The 25,754-nt window shown below is 42.1% G+C and overlaps 1 protein-coding gene across 3 annotated transcripts in view; it reads left to right on the top strand.

The window, feature by feature from the left end:
• Positions 1 to 22,494, top strand: part of PPP2R3A (protein phosphatase 2 regulatory subunit B''alpha) — a 564,984-nt gene extending 542,490 nt beyond the window's left edge. For 2 of the 3 annotated variants that reach the window (XM_069618015.1, XM_069618016.1), the window contains exons 11-13: positions 15,059 to 15,177; positions 18,963 to 19,069; positions 22,104 to 22,436. In XM_069618015.1, the coding sequence (XP_069474116.1) occupies positions 15,059 to 15,177; positions 18,963 to 19,069; positions 22,104 to 22,200 (323 nt within the window). In that variant the 3' untranslated portion in view covers positions 22,201 to 22,436. Of the gene's footprint in view, positions 1 to 15,058; positions 15,178 to 18,962; positions 19,070 to 22,103 lie in introns of all 3 variants that reach the window. The other variant, XM_069618017.1, reaches the window with a different exon arrangement.
• The last annotated feature ends 3,260 nt before the right edge of the window (positions 22,495 to 25,754 follow it).

Raw genomic sequence — 25,754 nt, forward strand, 5'->3', positions numbered from 1 at the left:
TTCTCACTTCTATGTCAACCTCCAAGTGGCAAGAGCTGAAAACTGTGAAATGCAAATATAAAAATTGGCTTCTCGGTAGAAAGTCGATTATATTCCAACAAGACAGCGAAGCCATGGCCCACGCAATGCATAATAAAAACTCCTCTGGCATGTGGTTTCTGTTAAACAATCACACCTGCCATCTTCAAGCTGATGCCCAACTAAACGGTGCATCTGAGCAAGTATGGATAAACCATTTTTCTAACTTATATGCTGACTCTCAATGTGCCAGTCGCCCCTATAGACCAATCTCTACATCAACTTGACAGGTGGACGTAGCACATGAAACAATACACAATATTATACAGAAAATCAGCGCTTCAAGAGCGGAAGGCCCGGACGGGCTATCAAACCAGATGCTTAAAACACACCCGCAAATCTGGACAAATATATTGTTCAAAATTTTCAAAGACATACTACAAACACGTAACATACCTGCCTCATGGAAATCTTCTATCATCATTCCCATCTTCAAAAAAGGCGATCGAACTGCTCCAGCTAACTATCGCCCTATAGCGTTGTTAGATGCTCCAGGCAAGATATTTACTAGGCTAGTACTCCGTGAATTTAACAGCTGGACATGGATCAGTGATCATCGTGACCCAAACCAGACAGGGTTCATTGCGGGCATGGGGACGAACATCTTCTGACCATCAAAGCCATTAAAGCGCATTGCCAGGAAAGCAAGCAGCAGGTCTTTTTTGGGTTTATAGATTTAAATGCTGCATTTGATTCTGTTAGTCGTCGTCTCTTATTGGGAAAGCTACTCAGAGACAATTGTCCGTCCACCTTATATGACATTATCTTTTCATTACACCATGAGACATCATGCCGGTCAAGTGGCACAGTGAGTAGAGCGCTCGCTTTGACATCTGTGCAGAGCTTGCTAACGCAGGTTCGAATCCCGGCGGGGCCAAACTCAGCCTTTCATCCTTCCGAGGTCGATAAATGAGCACCACACACCGTGGGTAATAATAAGCAGCGCTCAGATACCTGAGGGTTTGTAGCGCTATATAAATGCCAAATTATTATTATTATTATTTATTTATCAGTTTGTATCAGAATTAGCGTGGATGGACTTCTAACAGAAAAAAGTTCCACTTACCGAGGTCTAAAGCAAGGGTGCTCATTGGCCTCTGCAGTCTTTAATTACTATATTCATGATGTAAAAGACTTCCTAGCAAAAATAATCTCTGACTCCCCTAAAATAAACAATGTTCAAATACAAGCGCTAATCTACGCTGACGATTTGGTTCTTATTTCAAGAACCCAAGTTGGCCTACAATGCTTACTTAATGCTTTTCAAGAGTATGTAAAGGTAAATGAATTATCAATTAATTCCTCCAAAACACAAATTGCACAATACTCACCTAGAAGACAAGGGCCTCTCTTTTGTTTGGACCATCGGTTGCATTCCAATTCAAGTAGTACCAAGCTACTGCTATCTGGGAATGGTTTTTGATGGCAAGTGGAAAGGGCATGGACAGCTGGAACGGATAGAGACCAAGCTAACATCAGCCATATCTCAAGCACGTATCATCATGCATACATTTGGCAAATTTTCGATCTTGCCGGTTTGGCACTTCTGGACCAAAAAAATCAGAAAGATATTGTTATACGGGCTTGAGTCATTGCAAACTGAGTCCCCATTTAAATTTAACCAATGGGAAGCTAAATTCTGCTGTTCTGTGCTCCATCTGCCGCAAAGTACTCCTATTGCATGGCTGAGCTATGAGCTCAGGTTACTTTCTCTCCAAGCCCATTACAGCTGGCGCCTGTGCGCCTTATTTCGGAAATGTTTGTTGTCATCAAAGGAGGAGGTACTACTAAAAAAACTTTCATTCCATCTGTTTTCTGCCAAACATGTTTTTGTAAGCAATTGGCTAGATAAAATTATCACATCCTGGGTAAAGCTGACATAACGATTTATCTGTTATCGAACAATCCGGACAAAGCAAAATTTAAGATACATCAATTGGACTGGATCAACACCTGTGAGCAGTGTCTGACCTTCCGTGATGGTGACTCGATACTCTTTCCACCAAAAAGGGCAGGCATTTTACCCCCTTATCTGATACGGTGTCCCACTCCTAAATATCGTAGTGGTATTTTATGACTCTGCCTTAACTTGTGGATCACAAACGACATAAGAACAAGACAACGCCTTGCGAGTTTAGACCAAAATTTCTGTTTTTGCAAAATTGCCACCATCCCCGAAACTCTCAATCATCTGATTACGGAGTGTATAATGCTTAGGTCTAAACGTGAAATTGTTTTCACAAGACATTGTGAATATTTGGGGAATTTGTCACAAACTGAATGTTGGGTGGTAGTGCTGGGCAATCACAACATGGCAATACAGATTGCAGCAGTCAACTTTTTGCACAGCTTAAATCTGGAGGCAGACGAAATTGAAACTGAAAAGAGGGAAAGATAAAAAACGATCAGAGTGCTATTGTCTGCTAATGATTGCTTTCTGTTGTTCTTTCTCTACCGTTTTTCTCTTTTCTTATTGTTTTTAACTATTTTTTTTCTTTTTAATGATCTATTTGACTTGGTATTGTATAAGATATGAGTGCTACTTTCTTGCCTTGTTTAAACAACACATTTTGGGAAATCTATTACATCTTTGTGCAATTAATTATTTGCTGCTAGATTATTCTGTTACTTTGATAATAATGAATTAATGAGTCAATTGTAATGAATTTGTATTGTAATCAATTTTTTTATATAAATTTGTAATTGTGTTGTGAATGTTTTCTTGGTATTTTGAAAGGTTGATTAAATTCAGCCAAATCTTTAAAAAAAAAAAAAAAAAACTCAGTAATGATGACCCCAACGGCACTACAAAAACAGGACAAATTAAAGGAAACAAAATGCTGGTGAGAAAAGAAAAAGTTGCCAAAAAAGAAAACGCAACGAAAAAAGGTATCAAAACCATTCAGATCACATTTGACAATACCACAATGGAAAAACAGTCTAAAGACTATAAACAGAATAAAGAAGGAGCCTCAAGAAAAAATGACGATTGGTCGTGGTTGGCAAGCTCTCTAATCATTAACAAAAAGGACTAGCAAAATAAGAACGGCAGAAAGGTAAAGGATTTGTTAATCTCCTGGAACACAAGGGGATTCAGACACTTGTTCAACGATGCAAAAATAGTGCTGAGAAATGCATCGATAATATGTTTTCATGAGACCTGGATTCAGGAACAACCATTCTGTGAAAACTGAGGTACTCATCAATCCTGCACAAAAAGGTCACAATGGAAGACTACATTCATGGCTTCTGGTGTTAATAAAGCAAAATAACGGTACCATATTCGCCAAAAAAGGAAATCCTAACCCATTTGTACAATGGCAATAATTAAAATACAAGAATAGGAGCCAAGTAACGGAAGCAGGTTACTATTAATGAATAAATACTGGAACCAGCTAAGAATTAAATCACAGAAACTGCTAAAAAGCATCTCAAAAATAATAACTGAGGAACTGGCAGAAAGATTCACTCTTAACCTTGATTATATGTGGAGATCTCAATCTAAAATGCTTAAACCAACATGGCATACCGATTCTCGATAAACTGAGACATAGCGAGTCGAATGCAGCAAAATGGATCCAGATGACAGAAGAGAACCATCTAACAATGCTAAATGGTCAGGTGAATGGAGTAATCCAACCTGGACAAATGACATTCTAAACTCAACAATTGACTATCTGTGGATCCTGAACAATTGTCTACACCAACTGGACAGATTTGAGGTAATATCACAAAGTGCCAGTGACCATAACATCTTGAGACTAACATGGCTAAGGAAAAAACAGGCAATGTGTGATACTCATCAGGCCATGTTAGAAGTAAACCATGGGGGAACCGCCTATGACTAAAAAGAAGAGACATCGCAGTTCTGACCAAGAGGTACATTGAAAAAGTAAGAAGCCATGACGCTGTAACCTCTTATGATGCTTTACTTAAGACCTTTGAAACAAAAAGTACTGGAACGAAGCTACCCTTGCTTAAGCCGAAGCATCAATACAGTACTAGTGTAGTAGCGAAGAGGAAACAACTACGACAAGATATTAAAAAAATAAAGAAATCATTCACGGGCATAACGCAACAACAAATAGTCAAATTAAGAAGACAATATTACAAGAACTGGCTGATTGGGTTCTGCCAGCAACGAGACCAGGAACAAGGAGAACAGATGTTGCGAGCTTTAGCATAAGCTACCACAAGAGAGTTGTGGGACAAATTAACAATCAAGCATTGAACCAACAGAGTTGTATGGCAATTGGGGTCACCGAACTAGACTGGGTAAACCATTACTCCAAGGTGTTTGGAAGTAAAGCACCGACTATGAAAGTCGATGTAGTAAACAAGATATATCCCTGGAAAACAATGATGGACGAAGAACAAATAGAGCAGACAGTAAAAAAAACTAAAGGATTCCGCAGCTGCAGGCCCAGATGGGATAACAAACCTTCATCTCAAAAAAGATCTGGGAAAATGGTTGGTACTAATTAAATAGATATTTAAGAACATTCAAAAGCAAAAATAAACTGCCAAAATCGAGGACTAAAAGCATTACAGTACCGATCTTTAAGAAAGGAACGAGAGAAGATCCCTCAAATTACCGGCCCATAGCACTGCTTGATACTATCGGGAAAATATTAGTTGCAGATCTGCAATGCAACCTGACTGAATGGGCGGACAGAAAGAGAATCATAGACACTCGTCAGACAGGCTTCACATAAGGCACTGGAACAGAATTAAATCTGTTCATTCTGTCACTGCTCAAATTGAACTCCATCAAAACCAAAGAGCAGATACACCTAGCCTTTATAGATATAAGGCAGGCTTTTGATGGGGTGGACCGGCACAAACGATGTGCAAAATTACAAAAGTGGAGCTGCCCGGAGGAAATTCTACAGCCCATAAAAGCCCTATATGCAAACACCTCCATGCAAAATAAGAACCAATGAGGGAAATCGAACGATGGACATAAGAACTGAAAGAGGGGTAAAACAAGGATGTCCACTGGCGGCCACCCTATTTAAACTATATATTGCCTATCTGCCTGAGGCCTTGAGACAGGCACAGCATTTTCCACCTAAAATAAACAACACTGAAATATCAATGATGTGTTATGCAGACGATATTGTTCTCGTAGATAGAACACAAATTGGCTTGCAGCATCTGCTGGAAGAACTACAATCTTGTATGGTATCTAACAATCTTGAAATAAACGTTGACAAAACCAAGATCCTGATGATAGGAGGATCCAAGAAAGCCAGTGATCAACGATTCACATGGAAAATTGGAGACGGGAAACTGGAAAAGGTAACTACCATAAAATACCTAGGCATCAAATTCAGTCAGTCAATTGCCAAAAAGAATTGGGAACTGGAACTATTAGGTAAGGCAAGGAAATTATGCTCTCAAGGAATCCTAAACGGAATATTTGGTAAATTCACAATAGCCGCAGTACGTTCTTTCTATATTAAAAAAAGTGACACCGATTCTGACATATAGAAGTGAAGCAGGCTTAAACCTATCATGGAGAATATGGGCAAAAATTGAAAGTATATTCTGGAAACCGATACTGAAATTGCCCGATGTACGCCAATTGTAGCAGTAAGAGCAGAATTTAGGCTGAAATCACTCTAGGGGTGGTGAGATGGAAATCCCTATCTCTCTTAAGGAAGATCTCAACAAAAGAACTAGTAGATGGGTATACAATTCTAGCCCCACCTGAGCACGGCAAAAGTGTGCTTTTACTCAACAACTGGAAAAAATGCTGAATGGAACAATTAAGTGAGATGGATTCCCCACTTGAGGAGATAATTGCAAATCCTAACAAAGTAAAAGAAAAACTAAAGAGACTGAATTGGATAAAAACGAGAGAAAAGCGACTCTCACTCAAATCACAAAGAATTCCTCTATAGAACACCGGCAAAGAGATATGTTGCCAAATTACCTGACGAAGTTCCCTGACATACATTTTCGAGTAAGCCTGATGAAAATAAGACTCAATGCCTATCCGACTAATTAATTTCTGCACAAAAGAGGGAAGCGAGGTGTATCGAATGGCTTAGTCAATTCTGCAAAAAACAGGATATTATGGAAACTACGAAACATCTGCTACTTGAATGCTCAGCTCTGACGCAAGAAAGGGCTAGATGACTAAACGGTTACATGACACAATTTAAAATGAAATCAAACGAAGATTGTTGGACCGACTGCACAAGGGAGAAACGCACGCTTCACTTGTGCTGGAATAAACTTCTTAGAGTTTGTACTGAATGAGCAACAACGGAGGCAAGAGAAGGATACGTCAAAGTTATGGATAGCAATTCATAAACTTGGTAGACAACGTCTGTTTAATACCCCAGACAAAGATCTCCTATAGATTGAAAAGGAAAAAGATTGAAAGATGGACAATAATCTAGATGAGAGCACTGATTGATTTTATGTGTAAAAAGTTTCTTTTTGTAAAACGAATTCACAATAAAAATAAAACATTTTACACTCTGCCTACTCCACCATCATCCTCTGCCTCCATCTCCCACTTTCGTCACACTTATACTGATGAAGTGCTATCTCTATTGATAAAGTCTAACCCCTCTTGTGCCCCATCAGACCCACTTGGTCCTCAGCTAGTCAAGCCTATTGCCACTAAAGTGGCCTCTCACCTCGCTGAGCTCTTCAAGCTGTCATTCAAATTCGCTTACTTTCCCTCTTTTTTCAAAAGAGCCACGGTCATCCCTCTTCTAAAAAAGCAAGGGGCTGTCCCGAACCTACCGGCTAACTTTCGCCCTTTGTCTCTCCTTCCGGACTTCTTTAAAGTGTTTGAAAGGGTTGTGTTCAACCGTCTTACCAATTTCGTAGACATCCATAACATTCGAGACCGCTACAAGCAGGTTTCTGCTACTGTCACATCATGGACACTGCTCTTATGAAAGTGTCCAACTTCATCGCTTCTGCTAAGCACTCAAACCTATCCTCTATCCTAATTCTCCTTGACCTGTCTTCTGCCTTTGACACTGCTGATCACTCTGATCTCCTTAATACTCTCTTTCCTCTTAGGATTCGGGATCAAGCCGTTGTCTGGATTGAATATTAACTTGCACCGCACCAATTCTCTGTCTCCTAGAGCAACACAACCTCTCAACTCACTCCTCTAACTGTTGGTGTTGCACAAGGCTCTACTGTGGATCCGCTCCACTTTACACTCTACACTTCTGCTCTTGGGGCACTAATCTCCTCCTTTTGGTTCTCGTACCAACTCTTTGCAGATTACACCCACATTTTCTTCTCTTTTCCTAAACTCTCCTCTGATTATTCTATCAAAATGTCCAACTGTCTCTCTGCCATTATCCTCTTTGGTCTCCCCAGCTATGATTTATGTCTTCTCTACAAGATCATTAACTTTGCTACCAGAACTCTCTTTGAACTCTTCACACCTACTGCCACGTACCGTCACCAGGCTGGATGGCTGATAAGGCAAAACAAGGCCATATTTAAATGTATTCTCCTGGTTCACAAATCTATCCACAGTAAGGCACCACTGTATCTATCCAACTCTCTATCCTTCTCATAATGTCTGCACTGCCTCATTGACTACCCTTGTGGCTCCTCGTCCTCCTTCTGCTTCCGCTCTTTCTCTTTTCTTGCTCCACTTGCATGGAATTCTATTCTCCCGGACATCCGAGAAACAGTCCACACGTATTTGTTCAATACCAAACTAAAAGCCTGCCCTCTTCGCCTCCAAGTTACCCTCTTAAACTACCTCTCATCTGCCTGCTAGCAAATGATGTTCCCTCACATTTAACCTGCCTCTGTCGCTCACTTCCTCTGCTTCCATTCTAACACTTCACCCAACATGATTACGTCCCGAACACAGCTAACCATACTGTCAACCTGCACTTAAAAATGTCCAATGTCACCTAGCCCTAGCAATTGTGACTCCCTGGGTTATTCTTAGCGCATTAGGCGCGGTAACCATTTAAAATTGATTCTTGGATTTTGAAGTTGTGACTGTCCTTCTGACTGAGCCTCAACCACCATTACAGCGCACAAGGCTGAATCCATTCCAAGATGGCCACCTGTGCCTTCTGAAGCCTCCCCTCCTCTGTGCTTCCTTCATCTGACCTGAGAAGCCGGATGATTGGCTCTCCCACCCTACTTCTCCACCCATCAGTCACCGTGAAGCGCAAGCCGGCCCTTCCGGGAAAGGCCCTGAGGGCAAGGTCAACAACTGTCCAGAGAATGTCCTGAGCTGACCAGAGCCCAGTGCCATACCCCCTGCTCGTTTCTTATGAGGTTGTGAGTCATCCATATTTGTCTTACCTACTCCACCTGCGCCCTTACCTTGTCCACTGAATCTGCTCCCTTTATTGCCTTACCGGCATCTGCTATGTGTCACAGTCACTGCATTGGACGTTAAGGTTGCTTAAAACATTCGCAACAGTGTGCCACCTTTAATCGGACCTATGTACTCTACATTCTGGTAGACATCTCTACTATCCCCTCTCCTCATAGACAAATCACATTTATGTGTTCGTTATTAATGCATTTGAATGTGTGCCTTTCTGTATTTTAATCGACTGCCTTTTTGGCTCGCTCTGCTAAAATCAAATCTAGGTATCTGTACCCTAATACACTGCTGCCGCGGTTACTGCTGCCTTACTTTCTGTGCACACCACTGCATCTACGGTGGTCATTGTTATTATTTTTTAACATTGTGTGCAATTTCCTACGACAGCACCTCTACCTCAACCACCCTTTTTGTAGATCTGGTAGGCATCTGCTTTTAGACTGTATTAGGCCAACATGCCCTCCACCCTCACTACTTAGTTTGCAAGAATACTGCCCACCCTACTCTACCTCACATGGCACACCGGTGGGACAGTACCCAATTAGACCACCGCCTCCCTCCACTACCCCAATCTTCACAACACCATGACTATGCCGTCCATTGCTCACCACACCAACCCTTACCTCAACAACCCAGCCTTATGGCTCCAACAATTTGCTTCCAGACTTTCACCAAACATACCATGTTCCATCACCCTGAGAAATGCCAGACTTGGCTCGCGACTCACGCACGCCTCCCATCACTCTGCATCTTAACAAACAGCCTCTGACCTCCACCGCATCCACACACTTGAAAAACCCATCATCACCTCACCCCAACCTCCCTAACACTAGCAATATTAAGGGTGCATTAATCAATGTCCGATCACTCACGGCTCACACTCTAGAAGTGGCTGACCTTATTCTTACCCTCGACTTTATGGCTATCACCGAAACCTGGCTTCACGCAGCCTCTGGCCCACTACTCTCCCTTGCCATCCCTCCAGGTTACAGAATTATCAGACACAATCGTAACTCTAACCAGTCCAAAGGTGGTGGCATTGCCATTATCCATAAAAATGCTCTAAACTTCCACCTCTCCTCTGTGCATCACTTTTCCTCTATGGAAGCACTGACAGCCAAACTAGCCGTCACTCCTAACCACTCTATCACATTCCATCTACTTTACCGGCCACTTGGGCCGCTATCCACCTTTGTTGAGGACCTCTCCAACATTATCACTCATAACACCAAAACCAAATCCCAAGCCTCGATATTAGGGGACTTTAACCTGGGCCTCACTGATCCCAACGACACTGCTGTCATGACTATTGATAATATGCTTATGAATGCAGGATTCATACAGCTTATCAACCAACCTACCCACGTTAAGGGCAGAACCCTCGACTGGCTAGCCTCCCACAATTGTCCTATCCATATCATCTCTAACCAACAATATGCATGGACCGACCACAACTTAATTACGTTTAACATTCAGTCCAAACCTGCCAGCCTCTCTCCTACAATTGCACCGGCTACTGCCACCCGCAATAAACATGACATCACTTGCGACAGACTCCTCCCCCTCCTCCTCCCGGCTCACAATGACCAGGTTCGCTCATGCTCCGACCCCACGGCCATGGTTGACACCTTTAACCTTGCTATGCAAAAAGCCTTAGATATCATCGCCCCATCCAAACTGAGAAAACCCAAACCTTGAGCCCACCTGAACTCTAGGTTCTCACCCCAGCTCAAAACCCTGCACAAAGAAAAACAAATTGCGGAATCACATTGGAAAAGCAGCCAGTCCGCAGCCAACAAATCGTGCCTCCTCCTGGCCACCCTTAACTACAAGGAAGCCATATTCCAGGCTAAAAAAGACACTTACAATAAACGTATCGAGCAAGCCAAATCCAACACCAAAGAACTGTTTAGAATCCTAAAAGAACTTGAAACCCTTGTCACTGCACCAGACACTTGCATCAAAGATAGCACTTGGTGTACCAAAATCCAAGATGCTCTCCTCGGCAAGATTGCCACCCTCCAAATTAAAATCAATAACAAACAATCAAGCCTACAATCCAACCCACAAACCAACCCTATCCCCACCCTAAACCACCCCATCCCAGATTCTCTGACTCCTTTTAGCTTCTCTCCACTCTCCATTTCCGAAGTGGAAAATATCATCACCAGCCTTAAACCGACCAATTGCCAAGGCGACCTCTCCCCGGAACCTATAATCAAGGAAGCAGCTCATGACCTAGCGCCATTCATTACTACGCTCATCAACTCTTCCTTTAGCTCTGGGATCGTACCTGACAATCTAAAGGACGTGTGGGTCATCCCCCTATTGAAAAAACCTACCCTGGACGCTAGTATACCCACAAACTACAGGCCAATCAGCACGGTCCCGTTTTTACTAAAAATCCTTGACCGTGCAGCATATCTACAAATTCAAGATTACCTTGAATCTAACAAACTAGTGGTACTTAGGCAATCTGGATTCCGGCCACGTCACGGCACTGAAACTGCTCTCACAGATTTAAAAACACAGATTGAAGATCTAAAAGACAAAGGCAAACTTGCTCTCTTACTCCTCTTGGACCTCTCGGCGGCCTTTGATCTCGTCAATCATGAAATCCTCTGCCACCACCTTAAATCAGCCGCACACTTCTCTGATAAAGCTACAACCTGGATTAGCTCCTTTTTAGACAATAGTTCTATGCGCGTGTTCTCTCCACTAGCCCCACCTGCACCCGTCTCCTGTGGTGTGCCACAAGGATCTTGTGTTTCGCCCACGTTGTATAACGTGTTCACCAAACCTCTCTTCGATATCTTGGACTTTCTGGGTGTCACTTACACCAACTACGCTGACGACACCCAGATACTAATCCCTATCTCAGTTGACTACACGGCTGAGTCCCTCGTTATCAATGTCATCTACCAGGTCATCCAGACGTGGATGGCTCAACACGGACTCTGTCTTAATGACGAAAAGACTGAGATCCTTATTCTTGGTTCGCCACAAAAACTTACCAAACTCGACCCTGCGTTCAAGTCCTTCATCATCGATGGGAATATTATCCCAATAGCCAAGGACACAAAAACCCTAGGGATCTACATTGACTCGACCCTATCCCTGACCAGACAAACTAACTCAGTCTCTTCCGCAGCGGCATATACCTGCAAGCTTATTACAGCCTGTCGCCCTTTCCTCTCCGCAACCAATTGTGTCACCCTGGCTAGAACTCTTGTATTATCCAAGATTGATTACTGCAATGCACTGTAAGTAGGCACCAATTGCTGCAACCTAAACAAGTTACAAATTGTCCAAAACAATGCCATTAGAGCTGCCCTCAACATTCCCAGGCGCCAACACATATCCGACACCAGACGCAATATTTGCTGGCTCTCAGTCCCACACCGTATCTCCCTGAAAACCCTGGCTCTTACCCACAAATGCCTTCATAACCAAGCTCCCTGCTACCTGGCCAACCGATTTGCCCTCTACAACTCCATTAGACCCCGCAGAATGGCTCATTTAAACTGCCTTGAGGTTCCACGTTTCAATCTCCAAAGATCAGGTGGAATTAGGTTCCCTATCTTGACAGCTAAACTCTGGAAAACGCTTCCTAATGAGCTTGGAGCAGAACCCTCATTCCCGAGATTCAAACACCTTACGTAAACCTGGCTGGCCGCCCAGGACATTTAGCTCTGGGTTCTCTGCTTAATTTGTACATGTATATATAATCTGCTTGTCCTCTCATTGCTATTATTATACCTGTAAATTCTGTATTATACTTGTAAACTTTGTAATTATGGTTCTGTCTGTTTTCTTATGTTGTAACTAAGTGATGCGCCCGGTTGCCCCTGGGCCTGGTGCGCTATACAAATAAATAAATAAATAAAATACAAATACTTATGTATTGTCCCGCGTGACTGTTCCAGCTAATCCCCTCCACAACCTGGTCAGAATGTCCCTCAAACTCACCCCATTGTAAGAAGTGCACTGCTTCCCGTCAAATCTAATTTTGTATCTATTGTACATTCTTTTGTGATCAAAAGAGCATTGTTCCTCCTGTATATAAATAAATAAAAGTAAAAGTAGACAGTCATGCTATAACAAAGTGAAAGCATTTTCCCATGTTTTCTCTTTCGTTCGTTAAATATCATGTTGCATCAACAAATAAAAGGGTCCTCCCACCGAGCAATTGTCTTGTTGAAGCAAATTCTTGCCTGGAAATTGCATTGTTGTTTCCCTGTCTGTAGTTATTGACTGCACTCTAAACATTCTGATTGGCAAAGAGGAGGCCAGTTAAAATATCCATGTGCTAATAGTACTTAGTGCCTGGTGGAGGCATGCCTGGCTATTTTTCACAGATGGCACACAAATCACTCCCAAGACTAGGATGCATTTCAAGGGTTTTTATTGAAAATCTAGTCGGTCCTAGGGCCGCCCTTTTCTCTCTTCTTAATTCAACCTCCTCCCTAACCCAGGTATCTCTACCCACTGGGTTAGTAAAGAAGATTGACCCCTACTGTCTAGGTCTGCCTTTAACTAAAGGTGAGGACCTAAAGTCAGAGCACCTTTTCCCAAAAGACTCGATTTCGGACACCCTGTTGGATTCAATCCTCTTTCTACCATGCTCCCTCTCACCGCTCCCTCCTCTGCTCTGTTTCTTCTGCTCCCCTGTCTCGACTCTGCCCACTTCTCCTACCTCCAATCTTCAGTCCCTCTAATGTCTCTCAGTTCTTTCAGGCCTTGGCTCCACCCTTTCATGTTGCTTCTCCCTCTCCCACGCTATTCCTCCCTTCTGGTTCTACTACTACTTCTTCCTTTCCCCAACTACTACACCCTCTTCCCCACTACTACTGCTACTCCTTCCTCCCTCCAACTAGTGCTCCCTTCCCCCACACTACTAGTACTCCTTCCTTGCTGCAGCTGCTAATTCCTCGCTATGTTCTCTCCAACTACTACTTCCTCCTCCACACTACTTCTTCTCCCTACTACTCAAATGTCCTCCATTCACTCATTGCCATACACTTCAAAAGAACCCCTGTACACTAACTCCTCTACCTACATTTGCCACACTTATGCACGTTCACACTGCAGTGCCACTTCTGCTCACTATCCATACCTTACTTGCTCCTGAAAACACCTCCACACTCATTCCTTCCTCTTGCTGGGCTCTTGATCTGTCTCCTTCTCCTCCTCTGACCTCAGCCGGCCACCAACATTTGCTCTTTCCTGCTGTCCCTTCTTGTTCTCCCATTGGACTTCTCCAATCCAGCCCTCACGAGCCTTCCGGGTGGGGAAGTGTTTGCCCACTCTCTTTGTGAGGGCATGCCACCTATAGTCAGTGACGTTCGAGGAAGCTGATTGTCTCAATTCAGGCTAGAGGGCTTTGTTTCCAGCACCCGTAAGGTAAGTCCAATGTTCTTTGGGGTATGTTCCCCTTGTGTTAGTCCCTGGTTGTCTAGGGGTTTCACTGCTGCCACTTGGAGCTCGACTCGTTGCCACTTGGGATCGGCTACTCTGCTGACGCATAGTAGCGTGTCAGTTGTCTCTCTCTCTCTCTCTCTCTCTCTCTCTCTCTCGCTCTCTGTCTAGGGAGCATTTTGTACAAGAGGCATGGAGTAAAATAAAGGTACTGCAACAATGCATGCTGGCACCAGGGGAGAGTACAGACATTGGGGCTAGAGAATCCACCTTGTCACATGTTTTAATGCCATTTGCATAATCACTGTCGTCGCGGGTTTACTCAAGCAGATTTTATTCAGCTACGGTATGGAGACCTTGAATGCCGCTCTGTTCTTGGAAATAACAAATGTTTGTACTGTGCACAAAGTAAAGACTTACAGTACATCATTTTTAAATTCTTAAGAATGTGTCCCAGTCTAAGGTTTGGATTTTCCTCTACTAGAGCCTGTATCAGGGGGTTCCATTGAAACCCTCTTCCTGGCCTGGAATGTTTTTTAAATGGTTACAGACATATATGGGTATGACCTTTGTGTTTTTGATACTCAAAATAAGACATACCAGTTGAGGCCCCAGGCATGGTTTGTTAGTATGGCAAGTGGCTTTCGCCCCCTAGTGTGTCTCACCATTGTAGATATTGGACTATGCACGCATTACCGCTTTGAAGAGATCTAAAGTGACATTGACCTGGGGCTTATATTATTTTGGGTTGAGTTGGAGGGAGTATTTTACTACACTGGTGTAGCAAAGAAGGCAATTCTTAAATCCAGGCATATCTATGTATCTGTTTTTTACAAACACAATGAAAGTTGAAGGTGTAAATCTCTTATGAAATATAAAAAGGAATGAAATGAAGGCAGAGGTCAGACATGATCATGTCTCGTAAGTAGTAAATCCTGAAGCCCAACATGAAATCCTTCTTTGTACGTGGAACCTGTGGCGAACAGTTGTACATGTTTATGACTTTTGTCTTAAATGGCAATCACCCAAATTATGATGGTCCATTGAAGATCGTATGCACAAGAAATATTATGAAGGCTTTTACTTAGTTCATGTGTCTGAGAGAGTTCTTCCCGGTAGAATTTAGAATATTTTATACAGTTTTCCCACCTAGAGAATTGCACAGAGCAGAGCACGGTAAAAACAACACTTAGTCAAAGGTATTTTGTTCTATTTTCCTTGCAGGCAAGATAACGCTGCGAGACCTAAAGAGATGTCGCATGGCGCATATATTCTACGACACATGCTTCAACCTGGAGAAATACCTGGACCACGAGCAGCGGGATCCCTTTGCAGTGCAAAAGGTATGTGTGCAAGGCGAAGTGGGTAGCAAGGGGAACAGCTCATTGGAAGGCGGCTGACACGTATGCTTTTCTGAAATGGAGTTCGTTTTTTAATTGGATGCTTATATATAAAACAAATGACTAATGGAGTGCATATATCATATTTCTAAATTCAATATAAAGTTATATTTAAAAACGCCATAGCCTAAACATCAATACTATAGAAATTGAGGGAAATAAGTCCATACAATCCCTGTAAATAGAATAAAACAGAACCTGTTTGTTCATTGTAATGTCATTTACACACATACCTGAGAGAACGTCTCAGGGAATTTACAACAATTTAGTCACTCAGACAGTTCAAAGTATTGCTGTTTAACCTTTTTGAATGTGTCCACGTGGTCTCTGAGGCAGACTATTCGTTCTAATGTTGCTAAATGAACAATCTCCATTAGCAAATCTTGCTTTTCAGACAAGTAAATGACCTTAAAAGAGCTATTTAGTTTTGTTTTTGCAACCAGTATACCTTTACCATCCTTAGTCTGAATGTGTGGGATACGCTTCTGATCTTTGATATGTCCATTTATAAAATAGGTCTTCAGACAACATTATGTGTATGGCGCTGAGTGTAAAAAAGCACATGGTATTTGAAATACTGATTTTTTTTTTATGAAACTGCTAATTGTGAATTGGTATCCCTTGAAGTGTTTACCACATGGGATACATAGAAAGCATTGCACGTGGTAAAGATGAATTATTTACAATATGCAATACGTTCTGTGTACTCCATGCACTAAATGTATTTAGGTGGCATTTCAAAAACAGGAGGTTGTTAAAAGACCACGTTTTACCACAACCAGCATACTCATAAGGAGGCCCATTGTTTGATTTCCACTCACAATATTAAAATATGCTGTGTTCAAAGTCAGCCCACGAGTCGCGTAAACACAATCTAGAGCGCATCTAATAAGGCCACCTCGTGTTGCTTATGTCTTTAACATCCATTTGTCCCAATCAAATGAAGTCTGAACATGTTATCAAGGTACAAATACAGTCCAGTCAAGGTTTTTTGTTGAGTGGATACCAATTTCAGGCTGGGCTTTGTTTTAAGTACTATCGAGGGATAGTGTAGCTAGGGTGATTGTTATGCTAGTTTCTGCCTCATCCTCCTAGACTGCTTTGCAGTCCTGAAATTGAATTGAATTACTTTTTAATTCAATGCCTACCTATTGGAAGATGGCGCATTGGACTGTACTCAGTGAGGCGCTTCATTGTTGCAGGAGACCTGCTGTCAATATTAAGTGAGACATTTCCCAGGCTCTGGGTTACTCTGAAATAATTTCAGACGACCTTGAGCAAATGAAGATCCCAAGCCATTCCCCTGCTTCATGAACAAGTAGGCCACTTGAAAACAAATGGCTGAATCCAAGGTTAGCTGGGAGAAATCGAACATGGTGCCACTTGCACTTCAGATTATCTATAGGGAATGTAGCCAATACCCCAGAAGATCCGACATGTTAGAACTGTGCTTACAGTGCTTACAGTGAGAATATTGATATTATGAGCTACGTCATATAATGGTCCAAACTTGACTTGGGTGTCCAGGCAAGAATCAATGGCGAGAAAGGAATAGTGCACCAAGAGCTTGGTGCTTTCAAAATATATATATATATGTATTTGTTTTTCTTGCAAACCCCCCACATATAACAAAATAGAAATCTAAATGGGAAAACACACCTGGTATGCAATTTCCGAACACCTAAAAGCAATGGACAAGCTCATGCATGGGTTTAGATGACTAGCAGTGTACATAGCACATGGTTCCTGATATACCCTTGTATATCATCAAGCATTTGCTAGGTAAACTGCTAATCATTTGTTCAGTCCTTCTCATACTTAGTATGTAAGAAATCACTCTGCCAAGAAGTGGTAATCTCATTGGTATTGTAGTTACCCAATACGGCCTGCATTTTGGAGTAGATGACGGTGGCGTATTCCACTGGAGTCATTGCTGTCAGTAATAAACGTTACACTCAGCAAAAGGCTTTTTTTCCTTCAATTTCTGCAGCAAGCTCGACGTGAAAAGATTCTTCCAGCTGACATAACCTTATTGCCTTGCAGCTAAGCCACTCCATCATTGTCTGGGTATTTATTGACTGATGCTTGACACTATGGCAGCTGGCTATATGAGTTTAACCACTTAAAGACCAGCTCAGAACTAACCTTTTTAGAGTGGTCATTGCTAGAATATTTGCCCTATATTTATTCCGGTTATGTAAGCTGCTGGTGGAAATGCATCAGTTACTGGAGGTATATTTTCGGCCTGTTATAATTTGACCACAGACTGTAACAAGGCGTAGCGAACGTCATTCCCAGGAAGAATTTTCCCTTTTTGGAATGTGTGTGGTATCCAGACCTCTCTTATTGTAATGAGGCACAGATTCTGCATCATGGGCTTTGACCTGATCTATGTCATTTTTGCTACCAGACCGCATCCTACCCAACCTTAATGCCATTGTGAATAAAATTAAACTTTTAAGAGCATCTGTAAAATACAAAGTAGAATGCACAACAGAGGATAGCACAGGGGCAACCGTGCGTTATAAAAAAAACAATTGAATAAATAAAATGTGTGCTCTACTGTTTAGAATAATCCACTAATACAGATGTCTTGTTGGCAAAGATGTCTGTTACTAAAAGATGGAAAGGTACACTCAGGTACAGAAATTAATAACCATTTCATTTAACCAAGACCAAGGCATTCTTGATTCTAGTCTTATTAGCTATGCTCACTGTTGACTGATACATTGACAACTTCTGACTCACACATACCAATGCCATGTTATTTCTGAATGAGTCCCCAAACCTCTGACAACCTTTGCCTCCCAACTAACCTTGAAACACTTGTGTATAGGTGCGTTGTAAATGCCATATCATAGCATATCATATCAATCTCTGTTTGCCAAAATAACATACAGTGCAAGACCACGTCTGAAAAGCAGCCATCAAGACCCATGATAGAAGGATTTACATTGACAAGAAAATCACTTCGTGGAAATTTACTTCAACAGAATTACTATGTTTTATTTTTTTAATGGGAGCCCATCCTTTCCACCCGTACTGCGCCCCGTGGCTTTTAATTCGCATATATACATTTCATCCCCACAAAGTCATTTTATTGAAGTAAATTACAACAAAGTAGTTTACTTTGGCAAAATAATGATACACCGATAGAATGTATGGCTGTGGATTCCACTGATAGATTAACAGGATTTCTGGCATCTCAACGAAGTTGCTTTTGGCCTTCTCCTTCCTTCCCTCAAACCCCTTTGAAAAGGGCTCAGAGTTGTTTGTAGGGCTAGTTTGGTGCTGCAATGTGTCCTTCCACTTTTCCTCCAAGCCAGTATCACGCTAGACGGACACCTAGAATTGGCCTTGTTGTAGTATTGATCCTGTTGATGTTACTAGGAAATGGTTAATGAAAGAAGTAAAACCTCTGCCTTCCAAAGGTTTCGCAGTTAATATTTCATACTGTTGTTTTGGTGCTCTCCTCAAGCTATAATTTAATTGCTACTACTGGTGGCGCTGTGTAATCAGCAGGTACACAGCGCTCATGCCAGAATCCATTGGCCACAAAACAGCAAGTCTAAGTGCTTCATTTTATCTTTGACATACCTTGAAGATACACTGGTTTACATGAAAACGTGATGGGCAGAACACAGGTACTCCAGACAGCAAACTGCCTTATTATAAGGAAACTCTGCTTTTATTTAATCAAACATAATCTTTTCCCCTCTGTGACATAGGATGTGGAAAATGATGGTCCAGAACCCTCTGACTGGGACAGGTATGCTGCAGAGGAGTATGAGATACTTGTAGCTGAGGAGTCGGCCAATGATCAGTTACAGGAGGGGTAAGTGCATATTTTGTGACTCATCGTCCATTATTTCTGATCTGCACCTATTCACTGGTTTCATTGAAACTGGATTATTAAGACAGTACTACAGTCTATATGCAGTATAAATTTGTCCTGCTTCATTTCAATTTCAGTATGTCTATCCTTCAGCGTGGTCATGCTCTATGAACATGACAATATTAAGCTGCCTGTCTCTATTTACATTAAGCTTCCTTTATCTTTTTTGCACACCTGTGTTGTCTAACTGCAGCAAATGTACACGTCCTCCCCTCACCAGCTCAATGTTATTTGATTGTGTTCTGCAACAACTTTTTAACCTGTTTATAGGCCATTCATCTCTGGCACACGGCATGGACGTCCTGATCTTCTCGCTCAACTGGATGCTCGTGAGGTGGGATCTTATTACCCCAAGCATGGTGATGGGAGGACTTGTAGTTATTAATACTGTATCATGAATATATTCTTTTATTTAGGTCTTTAAGTATGGGTTTTCCTTCTTTCTTTTCCGTGGTTGAACTTGGTTTGCGTGTCTCTTTCATGAGATAGATCATTGAGAGGGCAAACACGTGGATAAACACATTCCTTGTCCTTCCCTGGTCTTTGCTAGTGCATTTGTCAGAATTGCAGGTTTGAGGGAAAGAATTGTGTATTGCTTTTCGTACAGATCCCAAGCTGGTTCAAGTGGTGATGCCTCCATCTCGCCCTTTCATTTGAAAGCTGGTGAAACATTTTCCATGAGTCGATTGTGGATAACCGTTGAAACACAGAACGAGCTATCCTCCTGCGTGGTTCTCTCATGGGAGAAATTAAGATGAGGTTCTCAGATCTAGTCCTCCTCCCCGTCGTCTTGTGTGGTACTTAGGTGCTAAGGCTTATTGGTTACCAGGCTTTCTTTCCCCTCAATGTAGGGTGAGATATGTATGGAACAAAACTATTTTCTCATAATATCCCCCTCTGCCTCAACTGACATTCTTTAAACACTGGGGAAATGTGATCTCTGATTTGTATAATTGTCCTTCGCCCTAGTCCTGCATGCTAGTCCTTCATCAGAATCCTTCACCCTTCATGATAGTCCTTCCTATCAGTCCTAGTCCGTCATCCTAGTCGTTTTTCCCAATACTTGTACTTCATCCTAGTACATCTCATTCATCATAATTCTTTGCCCTAGTTCTTCTTCTCTGTCCTTCTCCATAGCTTTCCATCATCTGAGTATTCCCGCATCCTAGACCTTCTTCACTCTTGTCCTCCCTCTCCTTCATCCTAGCGCATCGTTCTAATCCTTCTCCTTCATCATAGTCCTTCTCCCTTAACTGTCTGCTTTGTTCCGGCCGTTTTTCCTAGTCCTTCACCTTGATCCTAGTCGTTATTCCTAATCTTTCTCTGTATCCTAGTCCTTTATCCTAGGCATTTGTCTTAGATCTTCTTCATTCGTTGTTCTAGGGACCAAGTCATAGTCTGTCTTCTTCCTCTCTCTCACAACTGTGTCAGGCATAGCCTCTGAGTTAGTCACAGTCTCCCTCTCTCACCCTTGTATCACTTCTTTCCCTTTCCATCTGTCCCTCTTATGGTCTCTCGCTCAGCTTCTCTCACTCTTACTTGCTTTTTCCCTTCGTCTCACTGGAATGAGTGATGCTGGTCAGAGTGGAAATGACACAAGAGAAGGCAAAAAAAGAAGTAACGGCTAAATGAAGACCATGTAAGAGTGTCGGATACTGAAAGTATAAAATGTGTTGTAATCTATTCCAATTTCACTCTGGTATCCTGAAATAACCCCCCGCCTGCCATGCCCCCATCTGGAAATGTGTGTGGTACATCTACATTTTGGAACTGGGGCCCTCGCTTGGTTGAGAGTTCGAGGTATGCATGAAATGTAAGCTCTGTTATTAAGCAGGAAACTTGCAGGTAATGCCGATGAAGCAGCTGCTTCAGGCGTCCAAAAGGTAAACCGGCATGAATGCTGCTCAAATGTTTCTCATACAGAAATTGGCATATCCGATCTTCCTTACATCATAATTTATAACTAGCATGATTAGATGAATGCTGATGCCCCCTTTGCATGGGCATGGCTGATAAACTGATACTCAGTCTTGCAGTAGCACAATATTCTCATCTTGCTGCGAACTCTAGTTATAAAGCAGTATATGTCATCCGTCTTTGGTGTCATATATCATATATGTCTTTATTCTATTTCATCGTGGTACAATCCTACGTTTTGGACCTCTAATAAACTTTACTACGAGTTGCACAATTCTGTTGGACATCATTTATGGCCATTGGTGATTGGGTCTTGAAGGCGTGTTGTAACATTATTGATTATGCCATGCTGGAAAGTACAAAGACCAAAAGTATTGCTGAACCTCTCTAGCCGGGTGTTTAAGCTGTGGGCTTCATGCCTCAGCTGCTAATTTAAAATGTTACATGTTTTTAATCAGCCAGCAGAGTCTATCAGCTCACGTGATAATAGTTGCTTGGTGAATATTCACACAATATTTCAGAGACCATTGGATCTAATCTCAGACGGAAAATACGAGTATACATAATCTTAAATCCCCAACCTCACCACACACAAACGCACACCAACATAACTCTATTAAACATCTAACAAACAACCGTGACAACTGGATCCCCCCCCTTACAGATACAACAAACCAGTGTGTTCGATTTTACTACCACCCTAACCACATGCAACTCACACAGTAGCAGTACACGGTATAAATCAACATAACATAAGAAAATCATTGGTTTGCATGCCTTATTTTTTTTTTAGCTCTGCCTGCTTGTTATGGGGCAAGCACAAATTCATGACTGTAAATGTAAAATACAGTGAACAACTGCAAAAACCCAAAGTATTGGCCTTACTGCAGCTTGTTTGCTGAATTAGCAGATCCGTAAGGGGGATGAGGAGTGTATGTGAAAGTATAAATGCTTGGTACACCTTTCACTTTGTTCAGTTTCATTGATTATTATTCTCTAAAATACGCAGTCTTGTCAATATCCTTCACCTCAATATGTCTTTCCTTTCCCATTGCAGCTCCTTTGAAGATGACTACGAAACAGATGAACTCATTTCACCACCTGAAAACGGAAGCAAGATGGATGCCATAGTCATCTCTGACCTCTCAGCATAAAGGAGGATTCAATACAGGAAGAGGTCCAGTTGCTGGACAACCAGAGTGACCAGTGACTGCCATTATCTAAGGACTGCCCACTGCCCAGTTTGACATTTTTAAGGATTTTTTTTTCTAGTTCATCTTTTTTGTTGATGAGATGTGTTTTTTTTTCTATACTATAAATAATAAGAAAACTATTTCCCCTAAATACATGTGACTGCAATACATCTGGCTTCAACGTCAACAAGAACCACGAAAGGCTTTGTGCAATATGTCTTAAGTGCTGTGCATTTGTGTAAATGTCTAACCTTCCTTTTGGATACGTTATCTTCATCTCACTTTTTGGTTTAAATTATTTTCCTTTTCTTGACCTATAGATGTGAAAATATGTTTAGTGCGTTCATACTGAAGCCTCCCTTGGAATGGAACACCCCATCAGAACAGGACTGTTGTACAAGCCACCTCCACGAGGAAAGTGTTTCTTAAGTGAGGAGAAGACTGTGGACGCTGGGATTGGTTACAGAAATGTGAATTTCCCATTATTTATACCCACGACATGATGCCAACATTTAACCTGTTTGTAAATGCTCCCAATGTTTGCAGTACAGACTCACCTACCTAAGTTATTTATTAATTCTAGGATATGCTTCCACTACACCGTCTCTCTAGTGGAGGCAACTGTTTTTAACAACTGGAGTTCGTCCTCTTACGCAAAGGAATGGTAAAGGCTCCCAGCGTGCAACAGTTTCTTCCGCTCACTTGGAAATGAACATACTTTCAAGCATGTAGTCTGTTCTGCTTTTCTTGAACTCGTTTCGCTTGCAGCAAGAAAACTAGTTCTCTTTCTTGGCTCTGTGGCTATTCCTGTATGACGAATCCGTTCTTTTTCTCAATGTGAACACTAGGCAAAAACATGCATTTGGCCCATTCCTTAACCACACCTCTCCACTCGCAGTCTCTTCCTCTCTCATATGCTCTCTCTTCCCCTCGCGCTCTCTTCTCTCTCTGTCATTTCCTCTTATCACTGGATGCATCCACTGGCTTGACTATTTCTTCTCTCCCAGAACCCCATCTAATTGTGCAATTTATCCCGCTAAAAATGCCATCTAATTGTACATAGTAGTCATTCGCCATCGCGAAAACTATAAAAGTGGTCTGCGCTATCATTTTTTGAAAAGTTTGTGGCTTTCTCAAGAACAACCCAAGTTGTCAGGTCAGTTCTCATGATGTTGGGGTGGACGCCTGTGTCTGGCATAATGTAAAGGCGGGACAACTGTAACCCTAACACATTACTGTGATGGTTGTCATTGGTCATCCACAGTGGTCCACAGTTAGGGCTTGATCAAAAGTGACTCTGTGAGTTAACTCATTCTTAGCAGAACTGAGCCATGTTAATCTGGTGCACAGTTTGAAGTGCTTCACAAATACATGTTAGTCCTATTTAACTTCTGTACTACCTTTAACTCCCAGCCTAATATCGAGTTGATTGCCTACTCTCTGTGACCAGAAAATACATGTTTTCTCCAACTCTTACTAGGTTGTAGGACCTAAAGGAAATGCATACATACATTTTTAGGATAAATAATTTGACAATAACAGGGGTAGTAAATTCCATTAGTATCAGTGATTATATCTCCGATTCCTAGTGCTGCATTTTTTTTATGACAATCATGCATTATTGCAGTCAAGATGTACTCTTCAGGGTTTGAAATGTAATAGAAGCTGAAATCTCACCATCCAACAACGCACATGAACTAGCGTTGAAGGACCGCACCATTGATTGTGCCTTATCCTGCTCAGAGACACTCACCCTCTCTGTACCCCATTGTATTTAGCTGATAATGCAGTTACATTCGTAATTGTCAGCAATTAAAAGGATTGGAACCCTTGCCATGTGCTAATTTTGGAAAGCTTTCCATAAAATGGCTGGCCACATGCTGTGACAGACTTCTCCTGAAGCCAAACCTAATGCTGAAAGTGTGGCTTTTCTGAAGATCTCTTATAACAATAGTTGGGATGGGAGGATTTTTTAAGACATATTTTCTTTCCAAAAACTGTGATGAAAAATGCCTGATTTCAGTGTTAAGTTACTCTCAATTCGAGTAACGTGCGTTGTAGGCAAGGCATTATTGTTCAGTTGGAACAATATTCATTGATTGCTATCAACAATCACCAGAGAGTAGGGGTACAGTGAGTAATGTTCTTTCTATTTTCGAACGGCCCTTTCGGAAAGACTAGGAACCATTCTTTTCGGGGAGTAACCCCTGAATTGTATCATTAAATGTGAGTTCAGTATTGCAATGCCACTCCTCTCGTCCTACCATTATTATCACTCAAGGATCCAGCAATAACCCTCTCCCAGTTACTCTTTAGCTATAGGGGGCCTCCATGCACGAATGGCTTGTCAGTCATGGACTCCAGGTGACATGGCTCCATCAGCAATTTGCAGCACAGAAGCATCAGGAGGATGGCAGGGTGACTCGCCCCCAACGCACTTGCTCCCTTAGCCACAAGCCGAAAGGGAGAATCAGAGCACGCTTCTGCCTATGCCCCTCACAGGGCCTTCAGGGTTCACAATGCTCGAAATAAGGGCAGAAGATAAAGGAGATGTCCTAAGGGTGCGCAACTGGCAGGGACCCCATTAGTGATTGGCACATGTCTGTTTATGGTACAGCAAAAAAGCCTAGGACTATGAAATACCATTTGGCACGTTTCACTCCCCAAGGCCTACAGGTCTTTCCACTTGCCAGTCCCCCAACACCAATACTTTATTCTGAGCACTTCCAATGTTCCGTGACTTCCTACGCTTAATTACACAAACAAATGTATATACATTTCATTTATATGTGCCCTAAAGTGGTCCTCCTGGTGGCAATTAGCTCAATATATGTGCCAATTAATTTAGAATTTCTAGAGCCACTTTTAGGAATAGTTGCAACAGAACCCCTTGTGGGGTTACGGAGCAGTCTGAATGGGTTCACAGAAATTTTAGTTGAATGTGCTGACAGATTTGTTTCGTATGCCGAGTTCAAAGCATAATGTATATAGAGTTCATATTGTATTTTTCACCTAAGAAATATGGCGTAGTGGTGCACTAGTGCTAGCTCTCATCCAGATCACGCCTAATATCCCCAGTTGCCTCGGTGATCCGTTAGGATAGATATTGGATATAGTGCACCTCCGCAGCAGATAACTGCATTTTTCGTGCTAAACACCTTGTTTGGATCCAGATGTATGTCTAACTAGACGTAACATGTTGAATTGCACAGTGTCCTGCTGTCACTAAAAATGCATCTGTGAATTGAGCACTATCAAAGATCATCGCGAAGTTCCCAGCCAGAGACGTGACCTTGTTTCTACTGTTAAGATTATTTTGTTTCAGACTGGAGGCCGGTGGTTCCATCATTAATGTAGGAAGATTCATCCGTGGCGCCTGGGGAAGAGAACCCTACCCGGGCACCCAAAACATAAACACTGGTATTTTACATGTCTGTGTCACCAGTAATGACTAGAAATGTCTGGGTCTGTGAGAACACGCTAGGAGCAATCAGATTTTCCGTCCAGTGCACTTA

Source organism: Ambystoma mexicanum, chromosome 10, assembly GCF_040938575.1.
Source record: "Ambystoma mexicanum isolate Mex_15411 chromosome 10, UKY_AmexF1_1, whole genome shotgun sequence".
In the NCBI taxonomy this organism is placed as follows: Eukaryota; Metazoa; Chordata; class Amphibia; order Caudata; family Ambystomatidae; genus Ambystoma; species Ambystoma mexicanum.